Source organism: Xyrauchen texanus, chromosome 47 (genome assembly GCF_025860055.1).
Source record: "Xyrauchen texanus isolate HMW12.3.18 chromosome 47, RBS_HiC_50CHRs, whole genome shotgun sequence".
NCBI lineage: Eukaryota > Metazoa > Chordata > Actinopteri > Cypriniformes > Catostomidae > Xyrauchen > Xyrauchen texanus.
Window position 1 is genome coordinate 7,171,525 of NC_068322.1, and position 27,456 is coordinate 7,198,980.

Here is a 27,456-nt window from a genome sequence, read left to right on the forward strand (position 1 = left end):
TGTTCATCATCATGATTCAGGTACAGAGTGTTATTCGTCTATTACGCAAGACCAATAAAAATAAACTAGGCTATTTACAGGCATAGGTTGGTTGCAACAAATTATTCCTTGTGTCCCGTGCGGTGGAAAGTGCTGGATGTTAACGCTTTATTAAAGAAATGTACAAACAAAACTTTGAAACCAACCAAAGGTCAATCAGATATTTGGCAGTATTAGAGTGATAACAAAATGTGTCTCTTTCCATTTTTTTCCCTTTCCGTGTGGGGAAAAATGCTTACCGGAGCAGGACATAGCCTAATGGTGTCCTGACACAGCCAGAAAAAATAAATAAAAATGTATTCACCAAAGTGGCATTCAACTGATCACAATGTATAGTCAGGACATTAACAACGTGAAAATGTACTATTACAATTTGAAAAAAATTAATTCTGAACTTCTTAAACTACTTCAAATAAATAAAGCTCACACAATTTGACTTGAGAAGGTGTTGGAGTGATGGCTGCTGGAAATGGAGCCAATCTAGATTTGATCAATAATGACTTAATAGTGATGGTGCTGTTTTTACATCTGTAATGTCCTGACTATATATTGTGATCAGTTGAATGCCACTTTGATATATATATAAAAAGGAAAACTTAAGCTATCTTACTTTAAAATAATTACCACTTGATATTTTGATTGTTTGCCACTTGTTTTAGTATTTTACAGGTAAGTGTGGCTTAGGCAACTCTAGCATTTTGTAACTACAGGCAGAAAAGAATAATGTAGAGTTACGTGCAGATCCAGGTACAGTCGACCTGGCACAACAATGAGGATGGCTGCATTATTACCTCATTGGCAAGTTGTAAATTCAGACTCTTCGCAGGAGTGCGTTGTGGTGTTCTCCTCTTTAACCTTTTCATTTACTTTGTTCATTAGATGAGACAACATACTATTTGTTAATACTAGAGTTATTCCATGGTACAACTTTAGATCTATTTACTTAAATATATCCAAACATTTATTTTTGCTTTTATTCAGAGTATCATTTTATTCAGGTTTTTTCAGTTATTTCATTTTTATAATGAGAAGCTTATTTATTCCTTCAAATCTCTGGTTGTGTGTAATCATTTAGTCAGCTGGATCTTCTTGCATCATATATACTGTATATACACAGTGAGTGCATATATATATATATATATATATATATATATATATATATATATATATATATATATATATATATATATATATATATATATATAATAAGATTTAATTATTGTTAAATCATTAAAATTAATGTGGAGTCTTTTACATTCCTTTATTTCTTTGGATATTATTAATTTCAATTAATTATATAATTAAATAATTATATTTATTGTTATTGTTTTTATCATTGTTATTATTAACGATAATAATAATATTTATTTTCCTTTTCTTTGAAACTCAAACGTGATGGTATGGTTAAATAGCTACAAGACTTATTTCACTTTATTACTTTAATATTTCACAAAATGTTGCATATGTGGAGTTATTTGCTCCAAAAAATAAAAGGAAATGCACATAATGACTTTCCAATGAAAACCTGTAGCTTTTCAAATTATACATATTGATGTAAACGTCCTTAATACTGCCACATACCATTTTACACCTAGAAAAGATTTAAATGACTTTTATCATTCCTATCAGTACCATTTCCCCCCCCAATAATTGTCAATATTTTCCAAAAACATGCTGTGTAGGGTGAGGATTAGACAGACTTTATGATTCATAATTTGTAAAATAAAAAAGCAAGATTCATGGGCCCACAGTCTTTATTTGATTGTTCACATTTGTGACAGACTTGTATGGCATGTATAATAGTATTTCAAGGGTTGAGGTCTCATAGAAGTATTAGCACCAGATGCAATGTAAACTCTGAAATAAGTTAAATTTCCATTCTGCATCCAAGTCAGCAAAACAGACTGACTGATACAGTAGGCCATTCATACTCTAAATTAGTTTTTACTAGAGAATTGACAAACACATCTTTGGTTTTGAATGGAGAATAAAGGAGCAAATGGAGCATCATATGACAGGAGGAGTGCTTGACATGTCAAGCACATTTACACCCTCAGAGCTTTTGACTACCCAAACCCATATTTCCCATTGCTAGAAAACTGCAAAATATTTTTCAGAATGGTCCGACTGTCTGTATATAGTTTAAGGCAAGGGGCCTCTACATTGTTCCATTTGGCTCGTATGATTGTCCTGTGAGCCAACAAAAAAGCACATCTGTCTTGGAGAGGGTCTTGTGGAATTTGAACTGTCCAGTGGATAGGAAGAGGAAGCCTCATGGAGGTCATCTAAAAAAGTCCAGTTGTAATCATCAAGGTTGCTGACAGAAAGAGGTATGTGTCTGTTTTGCTCTATGACAGGTGTCGGTTGATCTACTGTTGGTGGTTCACTCACACATCTTCTCAAGGGGGCGCCACTACACAATGTATGACAACAAGATAACCAACAGTTTGTGCATAATATCAAATTTAGCTATAAGGTGTCTAATTTCTTAATGGGATTGTTCACCCAAAAATGAAAATCCTCTCATGATATACTTACCTTTAAGCCACCCAGATGTGTATGACTTTCCTTCTTCAGCAGAACCGAAGTGAATATTTTATAATATATAAGCAGATTTCAGATCAGTTTGTAGCAACATTTGGGCCCAGTTATCACTCCACTCAAGCTCTTTCAATGTTTTTTCTTCTTTTAATTAATAAATAGGCAGAAAATACTTGGAGAAAAGTGTAACACTTCAGCAATATGAAAGCATTATTCCCCAAATTAAATCAATATTGAGTGTACAAAATGAAAATAAATTTTAATTTGATTTACATTTATCATGCATTTTATTTACAACTTTATTTTTAATTACTATTTTACTTTTAATAAATTTACTTTAAATGTCTGTAAACTTCTTTAGTTAAGATTCACACCACTCAAATAAAAAAAAATAACAAAGTTTGAACAATTTATATTGGTAAGTATTTATGGGGCATTTTAATCCAAATCAGCAGATACAATTGGATAAAATTATAGACGCATGATATATCATCAGTCTATATGAATTAAAAAATGTTGCATGGCCAATAGGTTAGTAATCTAAAAGAGGAGAAAGACATACTATAACCCACCATTTTTGTTTTCCCCTGTAGGAACAGAGAAGTTTTTTTTATTTTCCGGGCCACAGGTTTGGATCAGGCTGTCTTATTACAGGCCTATTTGACAAAATACACTTTTCTTTTTATATGTGAGCCTATGCTCCTGATGAAGTGGTATTGAAGCAACGGAAATGCTGATGTCCTGACTTCCAGTAAAAAAAAAAATGCTCCTCCAGGCAAATCTCGCAATTTCGCTTCAAATCCGCAATGCTCCCATAACGTGAGTCACGTTCACTGATTGTGGCAATTGGGGCCACAATCGGCTACGATGTGTATCATACAGTCTGACATAATGTCGCTCAGTGTGCCATGGTGCTATCAATGCCTTCATATACTACATATGTGGCTCAGGTGGTAGAGCGGTTCGGCCACTAATCACAGGTTTGGTGGTTCGATTCCCGGCCCACATGACTCCACATGCCGAAGTGTCCTTGGGCAATGACACTGAACCCCAAGTTGCTCCCAATGGCAGGCTAGCGCCTTGCATGGCAGCTCTGCCGTCATTGGTGTATGACTGTGTGTGTGAATGGGTGAATGAGTAAAGCGCTTTGGTAACCGCTAAGGTTAAAAAAGGCGCTATATAAGTGCAGACGATTTATTTACCATTTACATGCATTGTAATGAAATCTGAAATCTGCTTATAAAATCTTCTTTTCGGTTTTGCACAAAAAAGAAAGTCATACACATCTGGATGGCTTAAAGTTAAGTAAATAATTTTTTTGGTGAACTAACTCTTTAATGGTGGATTGGTTCTTTAATAGAATGACTCCTGAGGGATATTACCTGCTTGTCTTTGATGTTGAACCATTCCACGGAAGTCTGTAAACACCTGCAATTTCAGCAAGCCAGCGCACATCTGCAGGGACTTCTGGGATCCACTCCAAAAATCTTGCAAACATCAACAGTACACAGATGAAGTAAAAGAAACTACTACAAATAGATAGAAATAAAAACGATCTATCGATCTATCGATCTATCTATCTATCTATCTATCTATCTATCTATCTATCTATCTATCTATCTATCTATCTATCTATCTATCTATCTACTCACCCATCCACCCATCTATCATCCATCTATCTATCTATCTATCTATCTATCTATCTATCTATCTATCTATCTATCTATCTATCTATCTATCTATCTATCTATCTATCTATCTATCTATATTCTTATCTCTATCCATATATACTGTATAACCTAATTCAATAGTTCCCTGTATATAGTTTAGGTGAGTGATAGTACTTATAGTGAGTGATGGTACTTACCTTTGTGCTGCTGAGTAAACTGATTCCACTGGTAGTGTGTAAGGCATCAACATGTATGAAGCAACACGCATCGGCAGCAAACCAGTCACCTGTGCCAGTAGACCATGCTTTTCTCTGCAGGCCTCACAAAAAACTGCAAGCACATGCACTTAGTACACTACATAGTTAACATAGTAATATTATAAAGTTTAACATAGTACATCTTATATTCCAGAGAATGCATGATCATTCTACCTTTCTTAATGGGCGTGGGCAGGTTGTCAACAAGCTGTTCATCCAACCAGCAGTGGTGCTTTTTTAAGAGGCGGAGCCTCCGCAGCACCCACTGTTTTGTGGTTTCTACGACGACTGGATTTTTATTGATTGGGCAGCAGAAGGTGGGTGTGGTCAGAGTCATATCTGCTGATGGACATGCCACCTGTAGCAAATCTACATAGAGACGTCAGCAGATATGCTCTAGAGCATAACACACATTATTTTTGTGGATAACCGATGAATACACAATAGACTATGAGAAATAAAGGGGACTCACTGTTTTCCTGGAGAAATCGGAGAGCATCTTTATACCCACTCTGACACATCTCTGCCAGCACCTGCCAGAAACATGCAGAAGAAACTATGAGGAATAGCAAAGAAACCAAGAAAGTTACTAGAAGGAAATACCAGCACTTAAAAGTCAGCAACAGTGTTTGAAGTACATTTACGTTTTAGGTTCAGTGTAAGTGAAATGCAAATTATTTGGAGTGTGTACAAGTGGTTGGGATGAATTAATTGCAGAAATTGCAGAAAAAGAAAAATCAATATAGTGCTCGCCTTGCATAAATGCTGTCTTGATATGTGTAAAAATAATTGAAACAAATCAGAATATGAGTGAAGAAATGATTCAAAAGATTTAAATATTAGGATCTATCAAAATTAGATTCCTAATCTGACAACAAGTAATTCAGTTTCAAGGGCTTAAGCGATTCATGATAAATCAGGGGCATTTAACGGCACATGCTTCTCAAGGGCTTATTAAAGACATGGCTTGTGTAACTGTACTGCCATTAGTCATGCATACCACACTCAGGCACGTGAATGTGTGTGTGGGTGTTTGGGCACTCTCACTTTTGGCTCTGGAGGGAACAGGGCTTTGCTCAATCTGTACATGTTGTCAAAGTTGACTTGGATGCTGGTGTTGGTGAAACGCAGCTCGTGGAAGCTGGTGGAATTGTCTTTAGGACAGATGTCACTCTCTCCTGAGAATGGAGATATGGTGATAGTGTTCTTCAGCTCTGGCTGAGGCAGATTGTCACTGATACCACCATCTACATAACGCTGAAAAAAGTTAATGTTGCTCTTAGTCTCATTGATCATGTATTTATGAGAATGCAGAAACCCATTAGATGCAAAAGCCAGTCTAAATCAGTTCCAACTGTGGTTATTTCTTTTTGTATAAATGTACACATATATGAGTAGTTGACAAATAACTTGCAAGCCCTTTTGATATTTAATCATGTAAAGAATATAATTTATAAATAGGCCCTCTGCAATTACATTTTCACTTGTTAAAATGCTAAATCTTGATATTATTATATCTGTAATTAGGTTTGAACTGATAAAACAGTTATTGATATAAAAATGCTGCATTACTTACATAATTAGCCACTCTTGATATCAAAAATAAAAAAATTTGAAATCCATAATTTTTGATGTCTGTAATTGCAATTTCACAATGATCTATCATTCACTCCTGTTAAAAATAGCAAATACAGATATCTATAATTTATTTCTTACTAGTTGAAATTCCATTTTCATATATTAGCTATGTACTGTACTTCTTACTAGTACAATTATTATTTATTTCATATCAATAATTACACTGTTACTAGTGCAAATGTCAATGATTTCAACAATTAAATTGCAACTATTTTCACATTAGATTTGGTACTTTCAGATATCGTGAAACAGATTTCAGATATCAATAAATTGAAGAGTAGTAAAGATATCTTAAAATTATTTCATAAATAGCATTGCCACTAGTAAAAAAACAAATTAAAAATATCAAAAATTAGCATTTTAACTAGTTGTTATACATTTATTGACATCAGGAATGGACATTTGCACTAGTAAAAATGTTATTATTAATATACACTTGTGGCCAAAAGTTGAAATAATGTACAGATTTTGCTCTTTTGGAAAGAAATTGGTACTTTTATTCACCAAAGTGGCATTCAATTGATCACAATGTATAGTCAAGACATTAATAATGTGAAAAATTACTATTACAATTTGAAAAACATTTTCATAACTTCTTAAACTACTTCAAAGAATTCTCCACGTGCATCAATTACAGCTTTGCAGATCTTTAGCATTCTAGCAGTCAGTTTTTCCAAATACTCAGGTGACATTTCACCCCACACTTCCTGTAGATGTGTCTGTCTTGTCGGGCACTTCTCACACACCTTACACTCTAACTGATCCCACAAAAGCTCAATGGGGTTAAGATCCATAACACTCTTTTCCAATTATATGTTGTCCAATGTCTGTTTTCTTTGCCCTCTCAAACCTTTTCTTTTTGTTTTTCTGTTTCAAAAGTGGCTTTTTCTTTTGCCATTCTTCTCATAAGGCCTCCTGAGTCTTCTCTTTACTGTTGTACATGAAACTGGTGTTGAGCGGGTAGAATTCATTGAAGCTGTCAGCTGAGGACATGTGAGGCATCTATTTCTCAAACTAGAGACTCTAATGTTCTTATCCTCTTGTTTAGTTGTACATCTGGTCTTCCACATCTCTTTCTGTTCTTGTTAGAGCCAGTTGTCCTTTGTCTTTGAATACTGTAGTGTACACCTTTGTATGTAATCTTCAGTTTTTTGGCAATTTCAAGCATTGTATAGCCTTCATTCCTCAAAACAATGATTGACTGACAAGTTTTTTTGTGTTTTTTTTTTGCCATATTTGACCTAATATCGACCTTAAGACAAGTCAGTCTATTACATACTGTGTCAACTCAAAAACAAACACAAAGACAATGTTAAGCTTCACTGAATTACCCAAATAGCTTTCAGCTGTGTTTGATATAATGGCAAGTGATTTTCAAGGACCAAATTAGCAATTTGGCATGATTACTCAAGGATAAGTTGTTGGAGTGATGGCTGCTGGAAATGGGGTCTGTCTAGATTTGATCAAAAATATTTTTTTTCAAATAGTGATGGTGCTGTTTTTTTTTTTGCATTAGTAATGTCCTGACTATACTTTGTGATCAGTTGAATGCCAGTTGAAATTTAATTTTTAATATCCATGATGGGTAATTCTATGTGTACTGATGTCATTTCTTTAGTAGTATTTCTATTGCTGATATCAAGAAATAGCATTTCAACTAGTAAAAAGTTTATTGGAAGATATCTATAATTCATATTCTGCACACAATTAAATGTCATAAGAGTTTACAATAGGGCATGGCCATTTTTTCAGGATCAGCTAAATAAAGATCATTCATTCATCCCTGAGGGTACATTTATTGTTTGTAATGAGCAAAGACATTTAAATCTGGCATTTGCCAGCTATTACAAATAGCAGTGTGGCTGAGTTCAGGGTGGTCTGACTCTGTAAGTCAGGACTTGGCTGGCACAAAGGTGTTTGTGATCAGACCACTAGACTTGCATAATAGCTTTTATTTTTCCTTTAATAGGTCAACTTCACAGCTAAAACATTTAAAAAGTTTACTAGATGAACCTCCATTTAATCCAAATACAGTTTAGGCAGATTAACTAACCTGGCTAAGTCATGATTAGTAATTGGCATTTACTGCATGTTAAAGAACCGTTTGTTGTTTAAAAAAAAAACTCTGGAAATGTAATGAAACAACTATTCCTAACATTAACTAGCCTAAATAATAAGCAGCCCTTGGCTGTCTCTGTTAAGATAAACAGATGGACATTGAGATAACATCTGAACTAGTAGACCAATGAACTATTTCTATACATTGGCACCTCCTCCCCATTCAAAGAAAAGGAACACAATGTACTGAATATGGGGAGGATGATGGGCTCTGTGCAGACAAACAAAGTCCCAATGTTACAAGAGGAACTAAGATTTTGTTGGAAAGCCAATGCCTACAAATCCTCTTTAGCATATTTTATATTTGGGCCAATGTTTGTTCAGTGTGCCCTAGTGACTGAATTCTTCCAGGCAAAAGCATTGCACTCTGGTAGAAATGTCCTAATTCTTTCTTTTTTTTTTTTTGTTGTTGTTAAAAATGACATCACTGTTGATTTGAACTTTAACACTTACCACACCACGAAAGGCAGGAGGGATTAAACCACAATATACAGGAATGAAACAGCTACAAACAAGCGCCTGGGAATATGAGAGACAGGGAAATAAGGGAATAACAAACAAGGTAAAAAGAAAGCCAGTTCAGTTTTAATTTGCAATCATGGCCTTGCCATATTTATTATGTGTAGGCACCGACAAATTTTTTTTTGATGGAAAGCATGTGGAATGGATATAACCATTTTATTTTTCTTATGACTGATGATTCTGGTGAACTTATCCAACCAAATATAATGACATAATTTCTAAATAAGGAAAATTAGAGTGACGTCATATTATGGCCATATGACATCATTTTTATTTAGATAAAGGTTTATAAATTGTGGGTTATCAAAGTAATTAAGTAAGTTGCTGCCACCTCGTTTCTATGACGACATGTCCCGTCATGTTAGCGTGTCGAGAGACAATCAAATTCTGAGCTCTGTTTCTATGGTTTCTAACAGCATCCTCACCTGAATGAGTTCATCTTTGGAACAAAAGTCTGAGACCAGAACATTCTGCCCATCCATGACTCGTGTGAGAGATACACACAGTCTGCCTGAGGCAAGTGTGTGTGCATTGGAAGGCAGGTCGCGATACAGGCCTCCGCGTAACACTTTCACCAGGTTGAACGTCGGGTGCAAAGGGCCCAGATTACGTTTCCGTGCCTCCTTGGCAACTTCGATGACATCCTCACAACATTTCTCTACATAGAGACATGGACATTACACAAAGAATGAATAAAGCAATCTACAAACAATCAAGTCCAGAAGAACATGAGCTGAAAAACAAAACAGTAACTGCAATACCGATATTGATCAGCAGTTCACAAAATCACAACAAGCACAATCTCTGAATGTAATAAAGCAAAGGTTGATTAGTGTCTGATTCACCGTGCCCAGTTTAGATACAAGATGAAAGTGAAAGAATGCAAATCACGCTGATATCACAGACTTCCACCTTTGAGTTTTAGCTAACACGATATGAGAGTCTGAGTCCCACTTTTATTTCCTAATTTAAATTTTTTGATCGAGAATTCTTTGCTGTAACAATGTTACAAGTTGACTTCTAAATCAGGGGTTAGATTTTAAAAGCTAACTATTCTTTGTAAAAATGTATAATATCTTTCATTGATAACATTTACAAACATTTTACTATTTTTAGCATTTTTTTATAATGCTTATCAATATTATTATTATTAGGCCAAAGTGTATACGTGTTTGTTAATGACATATTGTTAATTGAAATATTATTATTTTATATGTATACTTTCTAATATTATGCTATTATGTCACTTTTTTAAAGAAATTCTAAATATAATTGATTTATTATTATTTGTTACTGTTTTATTATTATTATTATTTTCCTTGTCATTATCTATTTTGTGTATTAATGCTTTGGCAACATTATTTTTAAATGCAAATAAAGTTTTAGATTTAAATTGGATTGAAAATCAAGGTTGTTTCACATATGGGACACTGTAGGCTGGCAAACCCAAGATTTTAGATTGATACTTTCATTTTCATTCAGAGTTTTCATCCACTGTAGTTTTGTTCAAATAGTTTATGGAAGGCACATTGTGCGCTTTGAACCTACAACCTTTTTGTTACCACCAACATATATCTTTAACCACCAACCTAAATCTGATTATAGACATTTCAAATAATATTTTCTTTTTAGAAGCGAAATTCCCAAGAAAAACCACAATCAGTAGAAATTACATAAATAATGACCAAATATTGGTGTGCTGTCTACCAAGACAGCATTTTTGGGCATCATAGGATTTGTTAATCTTGATGCAATACTCAGAAATGCTGTCAGAAACAGACTTGGAGAGACCTACATACATACCTAGACATGCCTCAGTAGTGAGCACAGAGGCAGTGAGGGCCCCTGCGGAGGCTCCATAGATCTTAGTGGCCCCACGGACGAGATAGGGCGCCTGTTCCAGAAGACAGCTCGCAACCCCTATGTGATAAATCCCCAAAAATCCGCATCCAGCGAACGAGAGATTCCACCCACCCTTTAAATCAAACATGACAGCCAAATATAGTTGCTGAAATATTAGGACGTTAGTTTGTTAATTAGTTAGTTTGGACTAAACATCTTTTATAGGCCCCCCACCTCCGTGTTTGCGAGTGTCTCTGTGCTGTTTTTGTGATTTTTGGTGTTAAATGATTGCGTCTGACAACGTTAGAGCCAATAGAAAACATGCGGCAGCCCCAGAGAAATACAAGCTAGAAAGTCCATTGTGATTAAACAGGGTTTACAGAATGGGTGGGGCTACCGGCACGGAAGTTATTCCTAATTGGTCATTTTTCTAATTCATCTCTTCGCTTTGAATTTTCACAGTGTCATTAATTAGCTATAAATTATTGTCCAGATCACTGCTAGAGCACTATATGGAACACGTTGTCACGTGGTACATGTGTATTTTCTCAACGCTGGTCAGGGTGTTCAAATCGTATTCGTTTTGATTAAGGCTTTAAAAGCATTTTCATCGACACTGCTGTGTCGGATTGTCATTTGTATATAAGGTACCAATCCTTGGAATGAATAGATTTAAACAGTTATAATTGAATATACAAATGCCTCCAGAAAAAAAAAAAACCCTGTGGGATTTGCATACGACTCAATAGAGGGTTTGGCTTTCTGAGTGGTCATGCGCCCTCTGGAGGAACATTTAGTCAATTACACTTTTTACTAGTTGCACTCCTTATATAATAGTATCCGTCACACTAATTTATGCGCTTTGAAAACGAGTCTATCTTTTATTTATATATGTGGCAACACTTTATAATAACTTTATTTTTATTATTATAGTATTCTTAAACGTATTCAAATTCATATATTCAAATAGGTCAAGTACTCCTTGCTGACCCATATTTTTCTGAAAAACCAAATTACATTATTAATCTTTTAGGCAATGTTTTATATTCATTAGACAAAAATAACTCAAAAGAAACCCTCATATATTTCCTTTTGTAATATTGATCTCACAATATGCATTGAAACCCTTTCAAACATGAGATCACAAAACAAAAAGCTTGTGAAAACAATAAAAATGTTAAAGCTTTTCAAATTCATGTAACTGCCCTAATATTACATAGCACTTTTTATCCCAGTATTTCCTTTTATTTATTATTATTTATTTAGATTATTATAATTCTTTTTACATATATGTTCTTTTTATGTTTTAGTTGTTGTTGTTATTCTCTGATTCACATACTATGAACTGTACCATAATGCCTTATATTTGCCTTGTACTTTTTGCATTGAACTTGTCTGTTATTTAACTAAATAAAAGAAGGAAAAAAGTACTCCTTGATGCAGACTGTAGCATGATAACGTAGTGGATCTAATCCCATGTGTATTGGATTTTAGTGATGTAGTGTATGTTTTAATGCGCATGCGTAATCATTTTAATGTTTTGTTTTATTACTGTAGCATACTTAACTGTCATTAATACAATATATATTCATAACACACACACACAGACACACAGCACACACACACACACACACACACACACACACACACACACACACACACACACACACACACACACACACACACTTTGGTCTACCTATCATTATGAGGACTTTCCATGTACTGTACAAACTATAGATTCTATCCCCTAAACCTCAAACAACACCTAAACTTAACCCTCACAGAAAACTTTCTGCATTTTTACATTTTCAATAAAACATCATTTAATATGTTTTTAAGCTATTTAAATTATGGGGACACTAGAAATGTCCTCATAAACCACATTTATAGCATAATACCCTTGTAATTACAAGTTTGTAACCTAAAGAAATGTCCTCGTGAACCACATAAATATGCCCACACACACACAAAAATATTAGGGCTGCACAATTAATTAAAATCGTGGTATGACATTGTGCGATTATTTAACTACAAAAGGCTAAAACTATTTAATGACTAGATAAATCAAGCAGTTGGCTTCAAAGTCTATGCATGCAGCTCTGTCCTGTCTGTACTGTGTATAAGCATAATTAAAGAGTATTCAGAGCGGTTCTGTGCTCCACAACTTAATCTCGTCCTCAGAGTAACAGATGTTTTCCATTTGGTTCCGTGTGCTGAGCGTGTCATTTTTAAAGTGCTCCAGATTCACTTTAATTTCACTTTTCCATACTTCCAAGTAGGCCTATGTTTGACCACTAGCCTACATGTTCATATACAAACAATTCACCCCATGGCATTCATCTATAGCGGAGGAGATGTTAAACTGAGGAGGATATTATAGTGAGGCGTATATTGCTTAATTTATATATTTGTTTTCTGTGGGTGAAGAGGAAAAACAAGGAAAAGTAATTTATGAAATGGTAAATGGTCTGCACTTATATAGCGCCTTTTTAACCTTAACGGTATTCAAAGCACTTTACACTGTGACACATTGCCCAGTCACACACCAATGGCGGCAGAGCTACATGTAAGGTGCTAGCCTGCCATTGGGAGCAACTTGGGGGTTCAGTATCTTGCCCAAGGACACTTTGGTCGTCAAATCTTGAATAGAAAATATTGGAATTATTTGCATAACTTAAAGGGTCCTCGTACTGTTGGACTGGTTTCCTTTATCTACCCATCATTGTATTCAGTCCTCTCCTCCCATCTCTTGCATTTCCAGTTTTAAGTTTCTCCTCAACGTTCTCTTCATATTCCTTCTGTGCATATTTTATCATGTTTTATCGCCTTATTTAGCTCTTTTACATTCTGCGAGTCATTTAGCAGAAAAGCAATTTTCTTCATATTTAAATCATGTTTCAAATCTTTGTTAATCCATGTGTAGAGCGGAGGAGGGCGGGGTTGGGCTGGAACAACGCAGGCATGCCATTCTCTCTCTCTCGAACCATTGTCACCGGCCACCTTTATCCTTTTCGCACCCCCATCAGGCTGATTCGGATTGTTCTAGCCCGGCCCAGCCCTCTTCCGCTCTACATCAGTGCTCTCAAAACAACCCCTTAGCTCTTCAATTTAATCCCTTGTCCATGCTTTAATAGCTGCCTATATTTTGGTAAAAGATAGATGACATTGAGCCGAGCATGCACATAGTTGCCAAAACATTTGTCCAGAGTCTTATCCAATCTCGTATTTTGTTCAAGATTTGGCGACAACATAGAAACATCACATTTATTAAAATCTCCAAGCAAAAAGATTGGCAGAACTCATCGGCAGAATTGCACAGCACTTTGTTGTAACTGGCGACCAGGTTTGGATTGGTAATCTGGCATATCAGGCATTTTCCCGGTGGGCCGACGCACTTAGGGGCCAATCAGAGGCGGACTGGCCATCAGGAAAACCAGGCGGGCTGGCCGCGAAATGGGGCAGCGATAAACTGAAATGAGCAGCCACGTTATGCAGAACGGGCCACAAAACGGCGCCGTGATATGCAGAAAAGGACAGTGAATATTGTCAACAGTAGCGGACTGGGAAGACAAATTGGTCTGGGATTTTACACAGAAACTGGCCCAAAAATGTTGGGCCAGATTTCGAAGTCTGCCCCCTTCGGCATATTGTGGCACCATTTTGTGGCCTATTCTGCATAATGTGGCAGACCATTATAGCTTATTACGGCCCCTTTTGTGGCCGGACCTTCAGGAAAAGTCCCAGTTCTCCTGATGGCCAGTGCGCCCCTGATTGTCAACCACCTCTGTCAGCCATGTTTCCGTAAAACATAGCCTACTTGCAAATATGTACATATTTGAACAGTGATTTATAGGCCTATATGAAAGTTATTACAAAGTATCATAGCCATTCAGTTAGTCGACAAACATAATAAAGTTTCAATTTTTAGGCAAGCACTTAATTCAGAGTAGCTTGTTCAACTTTTTCCATCAGTTTAATAATAACGAAGAAAAAAAAAATATATCATTATTTTTAGAATTAAATGTGACTTTTGCTCACCGAGTTGTTAATTTAGGCTATTAGACGAAATAATTACAAAGCAGTGCTTTGAAAGCACATAATAAATTCACCATAAAACAGCATCAATTCTTACAGAAGTATGTTTGTTACTTCTATTTCTCACTCGCACAAATGAACAGCTTTCTTCCATGCTCGAGGAGCCGCCCCGACTGGTGCTGATGCTGAGCACCATCACTGAGAGAGAATCCCATTACATCATCTCTCCTCCACCTGATTGGCTGAAGGTCTAGACGCATGCAAGCAGTACGTCTTTAACAAAACAATCAGGGGCTGGTGGATATCAAATGCGTTCTCTTCGACCAAAATATTGTAAAAAATCGATTCCTTAAAGCTTTTCGTAGTGTGATCGCGTTAAAGGATGGCGGAAAGCGAGGTGGACACGCCGAGCACCCCGATAGAATACGAAAACAAATACTTCGAGTATCATGGAGTTCGACTCCCTCCTTTCTGCAGGGGCAAGATGGACGAGATCGCCAACTTTTCGTTAAGAAACAGCGACATATGGATCGTCACGTATCCCAAATCAGGTATTTAAATGCACCCGCCAGAATAAAGCTTTCAAGGTGCATGCTTCCTTAATCGAGGATGCAACTATCTAAGGTGTTATGCAATAAGGGTACCTCTGAGTTCTTTAAAGTCACGTACGCATTTTAAAAACGACAGTCACTGCATATGTCTTTTTTAGATCATGTTATTGGTTCAGGATATCCCAAAGCTCGTTTCGGAGAGCTTGTGGACAAAATGCATATTTATTTATGCTCATGATTTAAGATGACATAGGCATTTTAATTAGTTTTTAAATTCTAGACAGATTAATATTTTGTTTGCCTATGACTCAATGACATCGGCGATATAATCTGTAGACTACTGACTAAAAAACATTAAATTTTTTTTTTAAAAAACACCATTTTGAACCACAAGAGTTGCATTCTAATAATAAAGTTAAAAGTCATGCATTTTTTAGATTGCTTGGTCTTTGGTCGGTATGAATGATTAATTAGAGCTGGATGTGTTGAAATTGTGCGTTCATGTGCGAAACAGCGAGTTGAAATGTTTTCCATGCCCACGCGTGCAATTCAGATGCAGGCCCACTGCAGAGGTGCTGCGCGGTTCCCTGCGTGTGTACGGGTGGGTCTCCTGATAGGATATAGCGCACCATATCGCACGCATGCTTGTTGCTATGTCTATTGACTCATGTGATAGTAAAACATTTTGGGTGAAAAATTTTTTTTTGTCCTGCATAAAAAAAGTAAGCTGTAGGCAGGAAAGTATAGGTGCATGCCAGAGCCATCTTATCTTCTACTTTCCTGCTTGCACAGCAAGAAAAGACACTAGAAACACAAAGACAACAGATTGGGCCTGTAAACAGCACCAATACAGTCACAGGCCATCTAAATGGAAGCAGTTTGATACAGATACCATGAAAAAAGCCTTAGGCCATGTCAACACTATTCCATTTGCCCTTTCAGTTCCTTAAAGCCATAGTTTTTCCAAAAGTATGCGGTTATGGTGTTTGTTTTGGAGGAAAACTAATTATTGTGGATGTGGCTTCTTGAGAATATGTTCCAAAGAGAAACAAGGAACCTGACTTTTTATTTGAAGGAGTTAACAGTGTCACAAATTTGTTTAGTGCAAGGATAGACAGACATCAGGAAAGTAAGAATGATTGTGTGAGGGTCTGAAATTGCTTTGCTTTGCATAGACTGTTGTGTCGCACCAGCATCTGTGTAATTGAGGGAACGGAGGGAAGGCCCAGCTCTGCTGTATGTTACACACTGAAATGTGTGTCTCCAGTGGGCCGTGATGGATGACAAGTCAATAGAGTCACACGTTGTACTGGTGCTCAGTTCTGCAGGATAAACAGACATTACTGTCTTGAGAGTTTTGGTGTGCAGGGAATGGCAGGATTGGTGTATACTCTGATGTTTCTAATCAAGATCTGAATGAAATTAACCGAATAAATATTCCATCCAAAAGTGCAAATTCTCTCATAATTTTCTCACCCTTATGCCTTCCCAGATTTGTATGAATTTCTTTCATCAGCTTTCAAATTAAGATTTTTAGAAGAATTTCTCAGCTCTTTTGGTCCTTACAATGCAAGTGAATGGGGGCCAACATTTTGATGCTCCAAAAATCATATAAGTCAGCATAAAAGTAATCCATATGACTCTAATGGTTAATAAATGTTTTTTAGAAGAGATATGATAGGTGTGAGTGAGAGAAAGATCCATATTTAAGTAATTATTTTCTTAATAATTACCTCCCTGCTCAGTCAATCACTACTTTAACTTTCACATTCTTCAAGAATATTGCCCCCTACTGGGCAGGGAGAAGAATTTCTAACAAAAAAGGACTTATATATATAGAGAGAGAGAGCTGTTTCTCACCCACACCTATCATATCACTTCTGAAGACATGGATTAAAACACTGGAGTCATATGGATTACTTTTATGATGCCTTTATGTTCCGTTTATGTTTTGGAGAGTCAAAATTTTGGCACCCATTCACTTGCATTGTATGCAACTACAGAGCTGAAATAATCTTCAAAAATCGTACTTTGTGTTCTGCAAAAGAGAGAAAGTTATAAACATCTGGGATGGCATCAGGGTGAGTAAATGATGAGATAATTTTCATTTTTGGGTGAATTTACCCTTTTATATTTAAAAATATTCCGATTTTTGTTCCTCCACATTAAATAATTGAATGACATTGTGGGCTGAAGTTTCAATACTTTTTCACATGTTTACTGAAATACAGATATTAGTTATGAGATGAAAAAATAAATACTCAGAGGAAGAAATTAGTCAGTTTAAGGCTGTAAATAGAGCAGCTCGTTATAGATAAATAGATTAACATTGAGACCACATTCCCCATTCACTTATGATTGCAATCAAGTTTAAATGATTTAATCTCTTTAAACAATCTCCTCTTTGAACAAATGCCTAGAAAATCATAAATCAATTATGTAAATAAAAGGTCAAGGAAGGTTTGATAACTTAAGTTGTGTTAGCAAAATAACTTCACTTTGTGTGTTTTAATTTTGTTTTCAGACACTGCTGTTGTGTTTGCATATTACTATTATTATATATTTTTTTTCATACAAAAATCTCTGTTGCAAATAAAGCAAGTTATCCTTTCTATAAGTGTGGGTGTTTCAGAAGAAAATTGATTTCTTATTGAGAGATCCATGTCATTGTGGCACTGAACGATAGATCTCTCCTAAAAACCTGTATTAATAGACTTGTTTCAGATCTTAAAAGATAATAAGTTTACATATCTGGAATTAATTATTAAAAGCATCTGTACAGCAAATCAAGTTTTTTTTTTTTGCAATATTTAAAATACTGCAACTGTATGGTGTATCGGTGAGGGAGTGTCCTGGATTTTTTGTTGTTTATTTTGTATCTGACAATGTAAACAAACAACAAAACTGCTGAATGGAAGCAAAAGTGATTTTTTATGTCTTGTTTTTATCATGCCTTTGATTTGTTGTTCCATAAGGTCAACAAAGAGTTTCGGCAACATCATGTTCTCATGATGCTAGAGGGAAGTCTCCAGAAGCACATGTTCTCTAAAACATTTCATCATTAAGGGGCAAAAGTCAGAAGTGAAAGAGGACATTGATAAGCCTCGGAACGCACTCGCACACAAGACTGAGGGAAAAAAAGTTTATGTATATTTGATGGATTAAAATGTTGTAGTATTGCATATGGAATCCAAACTTCTTGGTGTGTTTTTCACACCCATTTTCTTGTGATTAACAACTCTATTGCCACTTAACACTTGTCATGTGTTTAAACCAACTTTGTCCATTCCACAGTTACTGTTACAATTAATTTGTTAAAGCTTTTTTTTCCCCAAAATGTTCTCTTAGAATGTGTTTCCTGAACGTCACTTACAAATAACTAACTTCGGGTTCCAAATCAAAAACCCTCACTAAAATTTGCTTGACATAAAAGCTCAAATCAAGACCATTCAGACGTTTGTTCAGTGTTAATAAGCTCTTTTAACCAAAATATGTAAGCTAATATAAGCAAAGTCATGTGGCCTGGGAATCGAACCACCAAACCTGCGATTAGTGGCTGACCTGCTCTACCACCTGAGCCACAGCCACCATTTATGGTGAACTATGCTTACTGTAGTAAAACAATAGTTCATTTTTGCAAGGGAAGTTTAGGGTTAGGTTTATTGGTAGAGGTTGGTGTAGGGTGTTTGTTGGATTCTAAATAAACACAATAAACATGCTGCAGTGATGCCTCTACTTAATGTTAGTATTGAATTAGGTGTGCAAATAATATCTGCAACTATTTGCAAAAAAATGATGCTTTTTGTTGCAATTTACATTTAACGTATAGCCTCTGCCATAAATGTATCTGAACACATCTGAAGAACATAGCTAACTCAATTAATATTGGCTAACATTAAAAAAGGTCTTGGAGTGGCCTTGTTATTGGTGTTACAGGAGAGGCTATATTCCAAAAAATGCACATTATATATCTCATGAGTGCAGCAAGCTGGCAAAGTTTTACCATTTATAATACATCCCATGTGACTATATGTACTTTCTTTCTGTCGTGCCAATAGGTACGAGTTTGTTACAGGAGGTAGTGTATCTGGTGAGCCAGGGAGCTGACCCAGATGAGATCGGGCTCATGAATATTGATGAGCAACTTCCAGTGTTGGAATACCCACAGCCGGGATTGGAGATTATCCAGGTACACGTTCTCTCGTTTTTGACACAGACACATTAAACAAAACAAAGCCATCAATGAAGCATCTTGGCCAATACTGAGCAGAATAAGAAATAAAATCTGATCTCTTTAACTGATAAAGTGCAGTTTTGTTTTTTGTTTCTGTAGGAACTGACATCGCCTCGTCTGATCAAAAGCCACCTGCCATACCGTTTCCTGCCCACAGCAATGCACAATGGAGAAGGCAAGGTTAGTTCTAATACACAAGGTTTTAAGCACACAACAGTGGCTACACGACACTATCGTTGGATTGACTTGACTTCATGGAGTGTTAAAGGGATAATTCACCCAAAAATGAAAATTTGTGCGTTATTTACTCACCATTATTCAATCAAAACCCGTATTACTTTCTTTCATTGGTGGAACACAAGAGGAGATGTTAGTTAAATGTTATGCAGTCGTCATTCACTTTCATTGAATGAAAGAAAGATGCAATAAATGTGAATGGTGACTGAGGCTGTCAGTCCCATTCTGGTGGGACTCACTTATTTAGGCCTTTGAAAAGCAAATTACTTCACTTTTGCAATTCACTTTTGGTTTTTTTAAGCCTTTACGCAAATATTTCCATGTGTTTTCTGTAGGTGATCTACATGGCCAGGAACCCTAAAGATCTGGTGGTGTCCTATTATCAATTTCATCGCTCTTTAAGAACAATGAGCTACCGTGGAACATTCCAGGAGTTCTGCAGACGATTCATGAATGACAAGTGTAAGTGAGACAAACACTGTCACATGAGCTACATAAGACAGAGTCAACATTTTGTTAAAAAGCAAAGTGTGTGAGCGCATAGAGGAACTGGAATTGAGTTTAACTCTTTCTCTCTCTCTGTAGTGGGATATGGCTCCTGGTTTGAACATGTTCAGGAGTTCTGGGAGCAACGCATGAACTCCAATGTTCTCTTTCTGAAATACGAGGACATGTACAAGGTACAATGGAGGTTACTCTGGCACAAACACATCCACTCATTACATCCACTCACCCTGCCTCCCTTTCTGGCGATGTTCTGAACAGAATGTCACTTTACATGTAGTACTTGTACTAGTTCAACATGAAATACCCAGATGACCTGAGAAAATGAGCAGTAAACAACCAGGCAAAATTTGTTGAACACTGTATCCCACAATGTGATGCGCTTGACCATCCAATTGCCATGTAAATGAACTGAAGAATATCAGCTGCGATTTTTAACATTAACATATGCAGTAAGCCATACATATTCAATTCCTTTTCTAGTCTCTTTTTAACCTCCGTACATCTTATCACATACGTCAAATTTTCTACAGTGCAATCTGTGCAAAGAGACCCTTGACCACCCATAAACACTTGTTGCTACATTTTATTCCACTGTGCTAATGAAAAACTGAACTAATGTCATAAGGATAACAGTTCCTGGAAACACCATCTATAGGTAGGTGGTATTAATGTATGTGCTCGAGAGGGATGTCACTGGTAGTCAATCTGCTTAAACAAATATGTTGTCGCTGTATCTAAATGGGGTACTGAGATAAAGAGAGCTCAGAGTCCAGGGTGAAAGCACAGATATTGCATGTCATAGTATGTTACCCTATGAGGCAACAGACTTGAATGTATAGAAGCAGAACATATAGATACAGTAGAACAGTCTGTTCCTGTTTTTATCAGATTCAGTAGTCTTCATGTGGTCTAAGAGGTCACACAAAACCTATATGCAGAATATAAAGGATGCATATAATATAAATATGGGCACAGAACATCTGGTAAATAAATAACACCTGTACCTAAAGGTTATTTAAATGATATATTAAAAAATGAGGTTAATTATGTAAGCTGTTTCCATTATTGATGTGTTCATCTAAGACCAAGGAGTGCGTCATAATTACATAACCATAATATTGCCATTCCCTCTCTCTTTCTCTCTATCCACCTGCCTTGTGTATTTTCTCTCTGGAGGATCTGGGCACCCTGGTGGAGCAGCTGGCACGGTTTCTGGGTGTTTCCTGTGATAAAGCGCAGCTGGAGAGTATGGTGGAGAGCTGCAACCAGCTCATAGAGCAGTGCTGTAACTCTGAGGCCCTGTCCATCTACCGGGGTGAGAGAGAGAGATGAGTGAATAATGATTCAAATAAATTAAGAGAAAAAAAGACAGAAAGACAGACCCAGTGGACACAATGAGGCCTCGTGCTGTAGTCTGTTGTTCCCTGAGCTTACATGACCCTAAGTCCACTAACCCTGTACCTTATTAAGTCTAAAGCAGACTGTGCTGAAATAGATATTCTTTTAAATAAAACGAATGCCCAGAGATTTGTTCTTGAGCAAAAGCAATCCTTAGTCTTTCACATGGAAGATCATTCATTGGCATAGGCAAATATATCTTTTTTTTTAAAGGCCAAAAGCGAACTTATGACCATATTTCACTGTATATCTCTGTCTGAGAGAATGTAGCCCCTTTTCTTCATTTAATTTATGACTTAGCCCTTAGACAATCTATGTGAGATAAAGGGACACTTCACCCCAAAATGATTTTTCTCTTATCATTTGCTCACCCACAGTCCATCTCAGATATGTATGACCTTCTTTCCATTGCAGAATGCAAACAAAGATTTTTAGAAGACTATTTCAGCTCTGTAGGTCCATAAAATGCAAGTAATTGGTGGCTAGAACTTTGAAGCTACAAAAAACAGTCCACTTTTACTATAAATCTCTATATTCTCTTTCAGTTCCACATTCTTCTTTTGTTTTTTGGCGATACGCATTTTTTTCGTGCATATTGCCACCTACTGGTCATAGCTGGTCAAAGATGGAGATTTATTCACTTGCATTGTGTGTATCTACAGAGCTGAGATATTCTTCTTACAATCCTCATGCATGTTCTGCAGAAGATAGAAAGTCACACATCTGGTATGGCATGAGTGTGAGTAATTTGTTAGAGATAATTCATTTTTGGATGAATTATTCCATTATTGTAGGAGTTTAGGAATGTTGGAGCATCAACTCCCACAGCGCCATCATGTGGTGAAAATATGTAATGCTCCTTAGTCACTTTGTGTTGGAATTTCAAAACTATATTCTGTTGCTATCTTTTGTGTTTGTTTTATTTTTTTTTCTTTAGTTCACTTTATTTCTTATTTTTTACATAAAAAAAAATTAAAAATACACATGAAGGTTGTCCAGTTCTGTTCTTGCATTATTTTATAATTTGCAGTTTTGTTCTCTTTTGTTTTTGTTTTCTTGTGTCTTATTCAATTTACTTTTAGCATGGATTCTTGGCTTGTCATGATGGTGAAAAGTCACTGCATACAGTCGGTCTTATATAAACAGTGCACATGGAGAGATAGAGGGAGAGGGGGAGATAGAGAGAGGGGCTGAAGGTGAGTCTAAATGATGATGAAAATATAAAACGGTCTCATTCATTGTTGAATTTCTACACTTGAAATTGTTAACCTGTGTGTTTTTTAACACTTACTAACCGAGTTAGTAATCCTAAATAGTCAGGTTTCTAGATTTCACACTGTATATTTGTAAACCCTGGGTTAACTGGGTTGTATACTGTGTAACGTTTGCACTACAATTCAGGGTTAGCAGCACAAGTTTGCACTGGATTTAACCTAGTATGAAAGCCTTTAAGTTTGTCATTACTAGATGTGAGGTGATCTGAATCCCTTACCTAAAATCAAAAGCTCTGTTTCTGATATAAATTCTGTTTTCGTTGTCTACTGCAGGTCGTGTTGGGCAGTGGAAGGACATTTTCACTGTGTCCATGAATGACAAGTTTGATAATGTGTACCTACAGAAAATGGCAAAGTCTGACCTTACCTTCGACTTTAATGTGTGAGGAGGCGACTCAGTCTGTGGACTATCTGTCAACTGTTTAAGGAACAAACCAACCAATCAGTTCACCTGCTGATCTGCTGTGCTTAATGTCACCTGATGGACATTCCCCGTCATTGAGATTTAATCTTTACATCCCTACCCCTTTTGCTCTTATTAGTTACACAAATGTTACTTCTTGGAACTAATACAAAGTCCAGTCCTAATGCTTTGTTCAGACAGGGAGCAAAAATCTGATTTTAGTGCATATCTGACTCAAATCTGAATTTTTGGTAGTCTGATAAAAAGAAAAACCCGATCCAAGCCTCATCCAAATGTGGTTTCAAATTATTATTTGTTTTTGGAATGTGTCTCAGTCTGAACGGTCAGATTGGATTTAATATTTTTCCGTCATATAGGAAGCAACGCTTATCTGCACAATATTTTTCGGAACTGTGTCCGAGTACAACCAGTTTACTATATTTTCACAGTCATTCCTAAAATTCAGATTTATAATGTGTGCCCAAATATTAGGCAAGTGAGTATTCTGATCTTATCATTATTTCCGTGTACATTTTCCAACTCCAAACCATATAAACTTGAATGCTTATTGGATTCAATCATTTTCAGGTGATATATATTTATGTAATGAGGGAAGGTGTGGAGAAAGTGACTAACACCTTATATCAAGGTGTGCATAATTATTGGGCATCTTCATTACCTCAGGTAAAATGGGGCAAAAAAGTGATTTAACTGACACAGAAAAGTCAAATATTGTAAAATGCCTTTCAGATGGATGCAACACTCCTGAAATAGCTACACTATTGAGGTGTGAACACCAGACAATCAATAGTTTTGTTGCGAATAGTCATCTGGGACCAACTGCAAAAGACTTGAGAAGAATTAAACATGAAGCTACCAGGAACCCATTATCCTCCCATAATGCTACCATATTCCATAACTGCAACCTACCTGGAGAGTCCAGAAGTACAAGGTGTCAAGTGCTCAGAGACATGGACAAGGTCAAGAAGGCTGAAGCACAACCACCACTGAATATATTCACAAGCTTAAGCGTCAAGATTGGGCAAAGAAATACATGAAGACAGATTTTTCAAAGGTTTTGGACAGATGAAATGTGAGTGACTCTTGATGGACCAGATGGATGGGCCCGTGGCTGGATCACTAATGGACACAGGGCACCACTTCGAGTCAGGTGCCAGCTAGGTGGAGGAGGGGTACTGGTATGGGCTGCTCTCATTAATGATGAGGTAGTTGGACTTTTTGAGTTGAAGATGGACTGAAACTCAACTTTCAAACCTACTGCCAGTTTCTGGAAAGTACTTTCTTCAAGCAGTGGTACAGGAAGTAGTGTTCAGCATTCAAGAAGGCCATGATCTTTATGTAGGACAATGCTCCATCACATGCATCCAAGTACTCCACTGATTGGCTAGCCAGTAAGGGCCTCAAAGATGCCCAAATAATGACTTGGCCTCCTTCTTCACCTGACTTAAATCCTACTTGTAGGCCCTTCTCAAATGTGAGATTTACAGTGAGGGAAGACAATACACCTCTTTGAACAGCATTTGGGAGACTCCATGGATGGAAGGCTCATGGCAGTTATTGAATAGAAGGGTGGCTATATTGCTCACTGAAAGGCCAAATATTTTATTTAATTGTCATTTTGTGTTACTTATTTGTTGCACCTACTCTAAAAATTGAGAATAAACAATTGAGTTGGGAGAAATTATTTGTGTAATTTAGTTGCCTAATAATTGTGCACACTAATAGATGCCTAACAATTGTGCACACTTATATATCCCCCCGAGAAAGACAAAACTCACTTTTTCTTTGTTAAACATTCAGGTTTGAGGTTCAATAACATTTTGGATTCACTGAGAGCATTGTGTTTGTCCAACAATAAAATTAATCCCGAGGAATACAATTTGTCTAATAATTGGGCACGCAGTGTTAAAACCAAATCGGATTTGGTGCAGTGCGAAGAAAGTCTAACAGGCATTTTCAGAGCTTTCTATTGTGTGTATTTGTATAAGCAGCAGTGCTTTAGACTGAAGTGTGAGCACAGTGCTTGTTGCGTTTGTACATGTTACAGAGCTATTCATATCCCAAAGGCTCTCATGAAATGTGTATATATTAAAAATCATCAATAAATTATTTTAGACTATATTCTATATGCTAAAAACTAAAACCCATATAACAAACTCTCAGAGAAAATTGTTGTCTGACCGTCTGAGTGTTTGAATTTCTCAGGAGGATTCTTTCAAATCATCGACTACCCGCTGCAACACATGCAGTCATCCAATCACATCTCAGGTAGTGGAAACCTGACCCTCATAATGAATGCTGATTGACAACTGTCCAAAATATCTCTAAGTATGTCTGTATTCTAATATCTTTTCTTTTCATGCACCTGTTTTTAATGGCTATACAGCTTTGACTTAAATTCCTGTACAGCTATTCATTTACAATGCAGTAAATGTACTGAATGTTTTTGTTAACTTTACTCACTTGTGCATGTTTTGCATCTGGGAACTTGCACCTGCGAGAGTGTGGCTATAATTTCTACACATTGCATTGCACAATCTCCCTCCGGCCCAGTCTGTGAATCTGCCTAAATGCGAAGGAAGAACATTTAGGGAACATTTTACACTCAGTTACACGCATTTCATGTTATAATGTGTCAGAAGTGTTGTTATGAGCAGGTATCTCATAATTAGATCATTATGTCTCAGTTTTAAAGCATAAAAGATGCATTAAGGTAAAAACGTTTCTTCGAAATACCAGCACTCATAACTGTCAGGTTTAATCTCACAAATGTTCACATATCAATCAAGAAGCTCCAGAGGTTCACCTCATCACAGGCCCAAAACTCTGAATTGAATCCTTAATTAAATTTCCATGCATTTTCTCTTTCATTATGGCCAGTATCACGTCCCCTTTCCAATAATTGCTTCTTGCCTCTGGATTTATTTGTCTGGTGCCACTAAATGTCAAGAAACATAACTCTTATAGACGCTAAATGGGGACTCAATATTGATTTCTTTTCATTCTTGCTTGCTGGTTTATTAATAAAGTGACATCTTCGGGCCTTGAGGTTCAGTTTGCATACTGTGTCTGTTTTTGCAATGTCGCTATTTAGATGATGATGATAATGATGTTTATTAATTAATGCTTTCTTTTCTAATTTTTTGCCTTAGAGCATTACTGGTAAATATGTATCAAAAGGCTGTTAATACAAAGAGTGGCTTAATTCTGAGCTTCTGGATTAACAACAGTTGGAAACTGAAGCATGCTGACTACAAAGGGTTACTAAATGAGCACAGATGGCACCAAAGTTCATTGAAGTTCCTATGGCAACAAATCAGCGCCTGTGATACACAGTGTGTCATTTAATTTGCCAGTCAAATATATAAAAATAAATCAGTGCTGAAAATGACAGCAAGTGTTGACAAGGATCTCTCATTAGTATAAGAAAATTGTGAAACACAAAGTAACGTTGTGTTTTTCAATATTACTTAATGCACATTTCACAAGAATAGCTTAGTAATATTAAAAGAGCCAAATCATTCTGTATCACATTTAAATAAATACATGCATGCATGTACTGTAAGCAATGTTTTATCAGGCAAACTAACAAATGTGCTTCTTGTGATAACATCTAAATGAACTGCTTTTATTCAAGTCATAAATATAATTTAATAAGGCATATTTAGCCTACTTTAAGAAATTTTGGGGGTAATTTCAGGTAGGAATAGTCTCTTACAACTACAAAAAAAATATTATATTTTATTTTTACCACACAGGCATTGACAAAAGCTCACTTTTGAACTTTGATTATTTGAAACAGTTTATAATTGTAAAAACACAAACAACAATAACAATTAAACATGTCTATCACCAAAAAACAGAACGGTGTGCCATTTTAGAGAAATTGAAAAGGTTAATTAATTTTGAGTTTCCAAACTAATTAAACATTCTCTCCTATCGCTGTATTAATCTGTATAAAACATTGCTTAATTCATAAGTCAATTCATAAGTTGAATTCACTAATGAAGCCCTGTGAACCCCCTGCAGTGATTTTGTCTGCTGACAGCTGCTCATTTGTATAATAACATTGTCTCACACATACCAGATGCATAAAAATGAAGAATTTCCACGCTGTACTTTAAAACATATTAATATATCACACGGCATATATTAGCAAAAGAGGATCA

The 27,456-nt window shown here is 36.2% G+C and overlaps 2 protein-coding genes across 2 annotated transcripts; one reads left to right on the forward strand and one right to left on the reverse strand.

The window, feature by feature from the left end:
* Positions 1 to 1,756: 1,756 nt before the first annotated feature.
* Positions 1,757 to 10,870, reverse strand: LOC127639033 (patatin-like phospholipase domain-containing protein 2). The gene is made up of 9 exons (XM_052120852.1): positions 10,589 to 10,870; positions 9,211 to 9,443; positions 8,717 to 8,782; positions 5,555 to 5,764; positions 4,980 to 5,040; positions 4,682 to 4,876; positions 4,448 to 4,580; positions 3,963 to 4,067; positions 1,757 to 2,452 (listed from the first exon to the last, which is right to left on the reverse strand). Exons 1-9 carry the CDS (start codon positions 10,773 to 10,775, stop codon positions 2,182 to 2,184), a joined length of 1,461 nt encoding a protein of 486 aa, XP_051976812.1. The 5' UTR covers positions 10,776 to 10,870; the 3' UTR covers positions 1,757 to 2,181.
* Positions 10,871 to 14,928: 4,058 nt separating this feature from the next.
* On the forward strand, positions 14,929 to 26,964 carry LOC127639120 (sulfotransferase 4A1-like). The gene is made up of 7 exons (XM_052120980.1): positions 14,929 to 15,213; positions 19,272 to 19,402; positions 19,547 to 19,627; positions 20,020 to 20,146; positions 20,270 to 20,364; positions 21,368 to 21,506; positions 23,137 to 26,964. The coding sequence occupies exons 1-7, from the start codon at positions 15,045 to 15,047 to the stop codon at positions 23,247 to 23,249; spliced, it is 855 nt and encodes a 284-aa protein (XP_051976940.1). The 5' UTR covers positions 14,929 to 15,044; the 3' UTR covers positions 23,250 to 26,964.
* Positions 26,965 to 27,456: the final 492 nt, after the last annotated feature.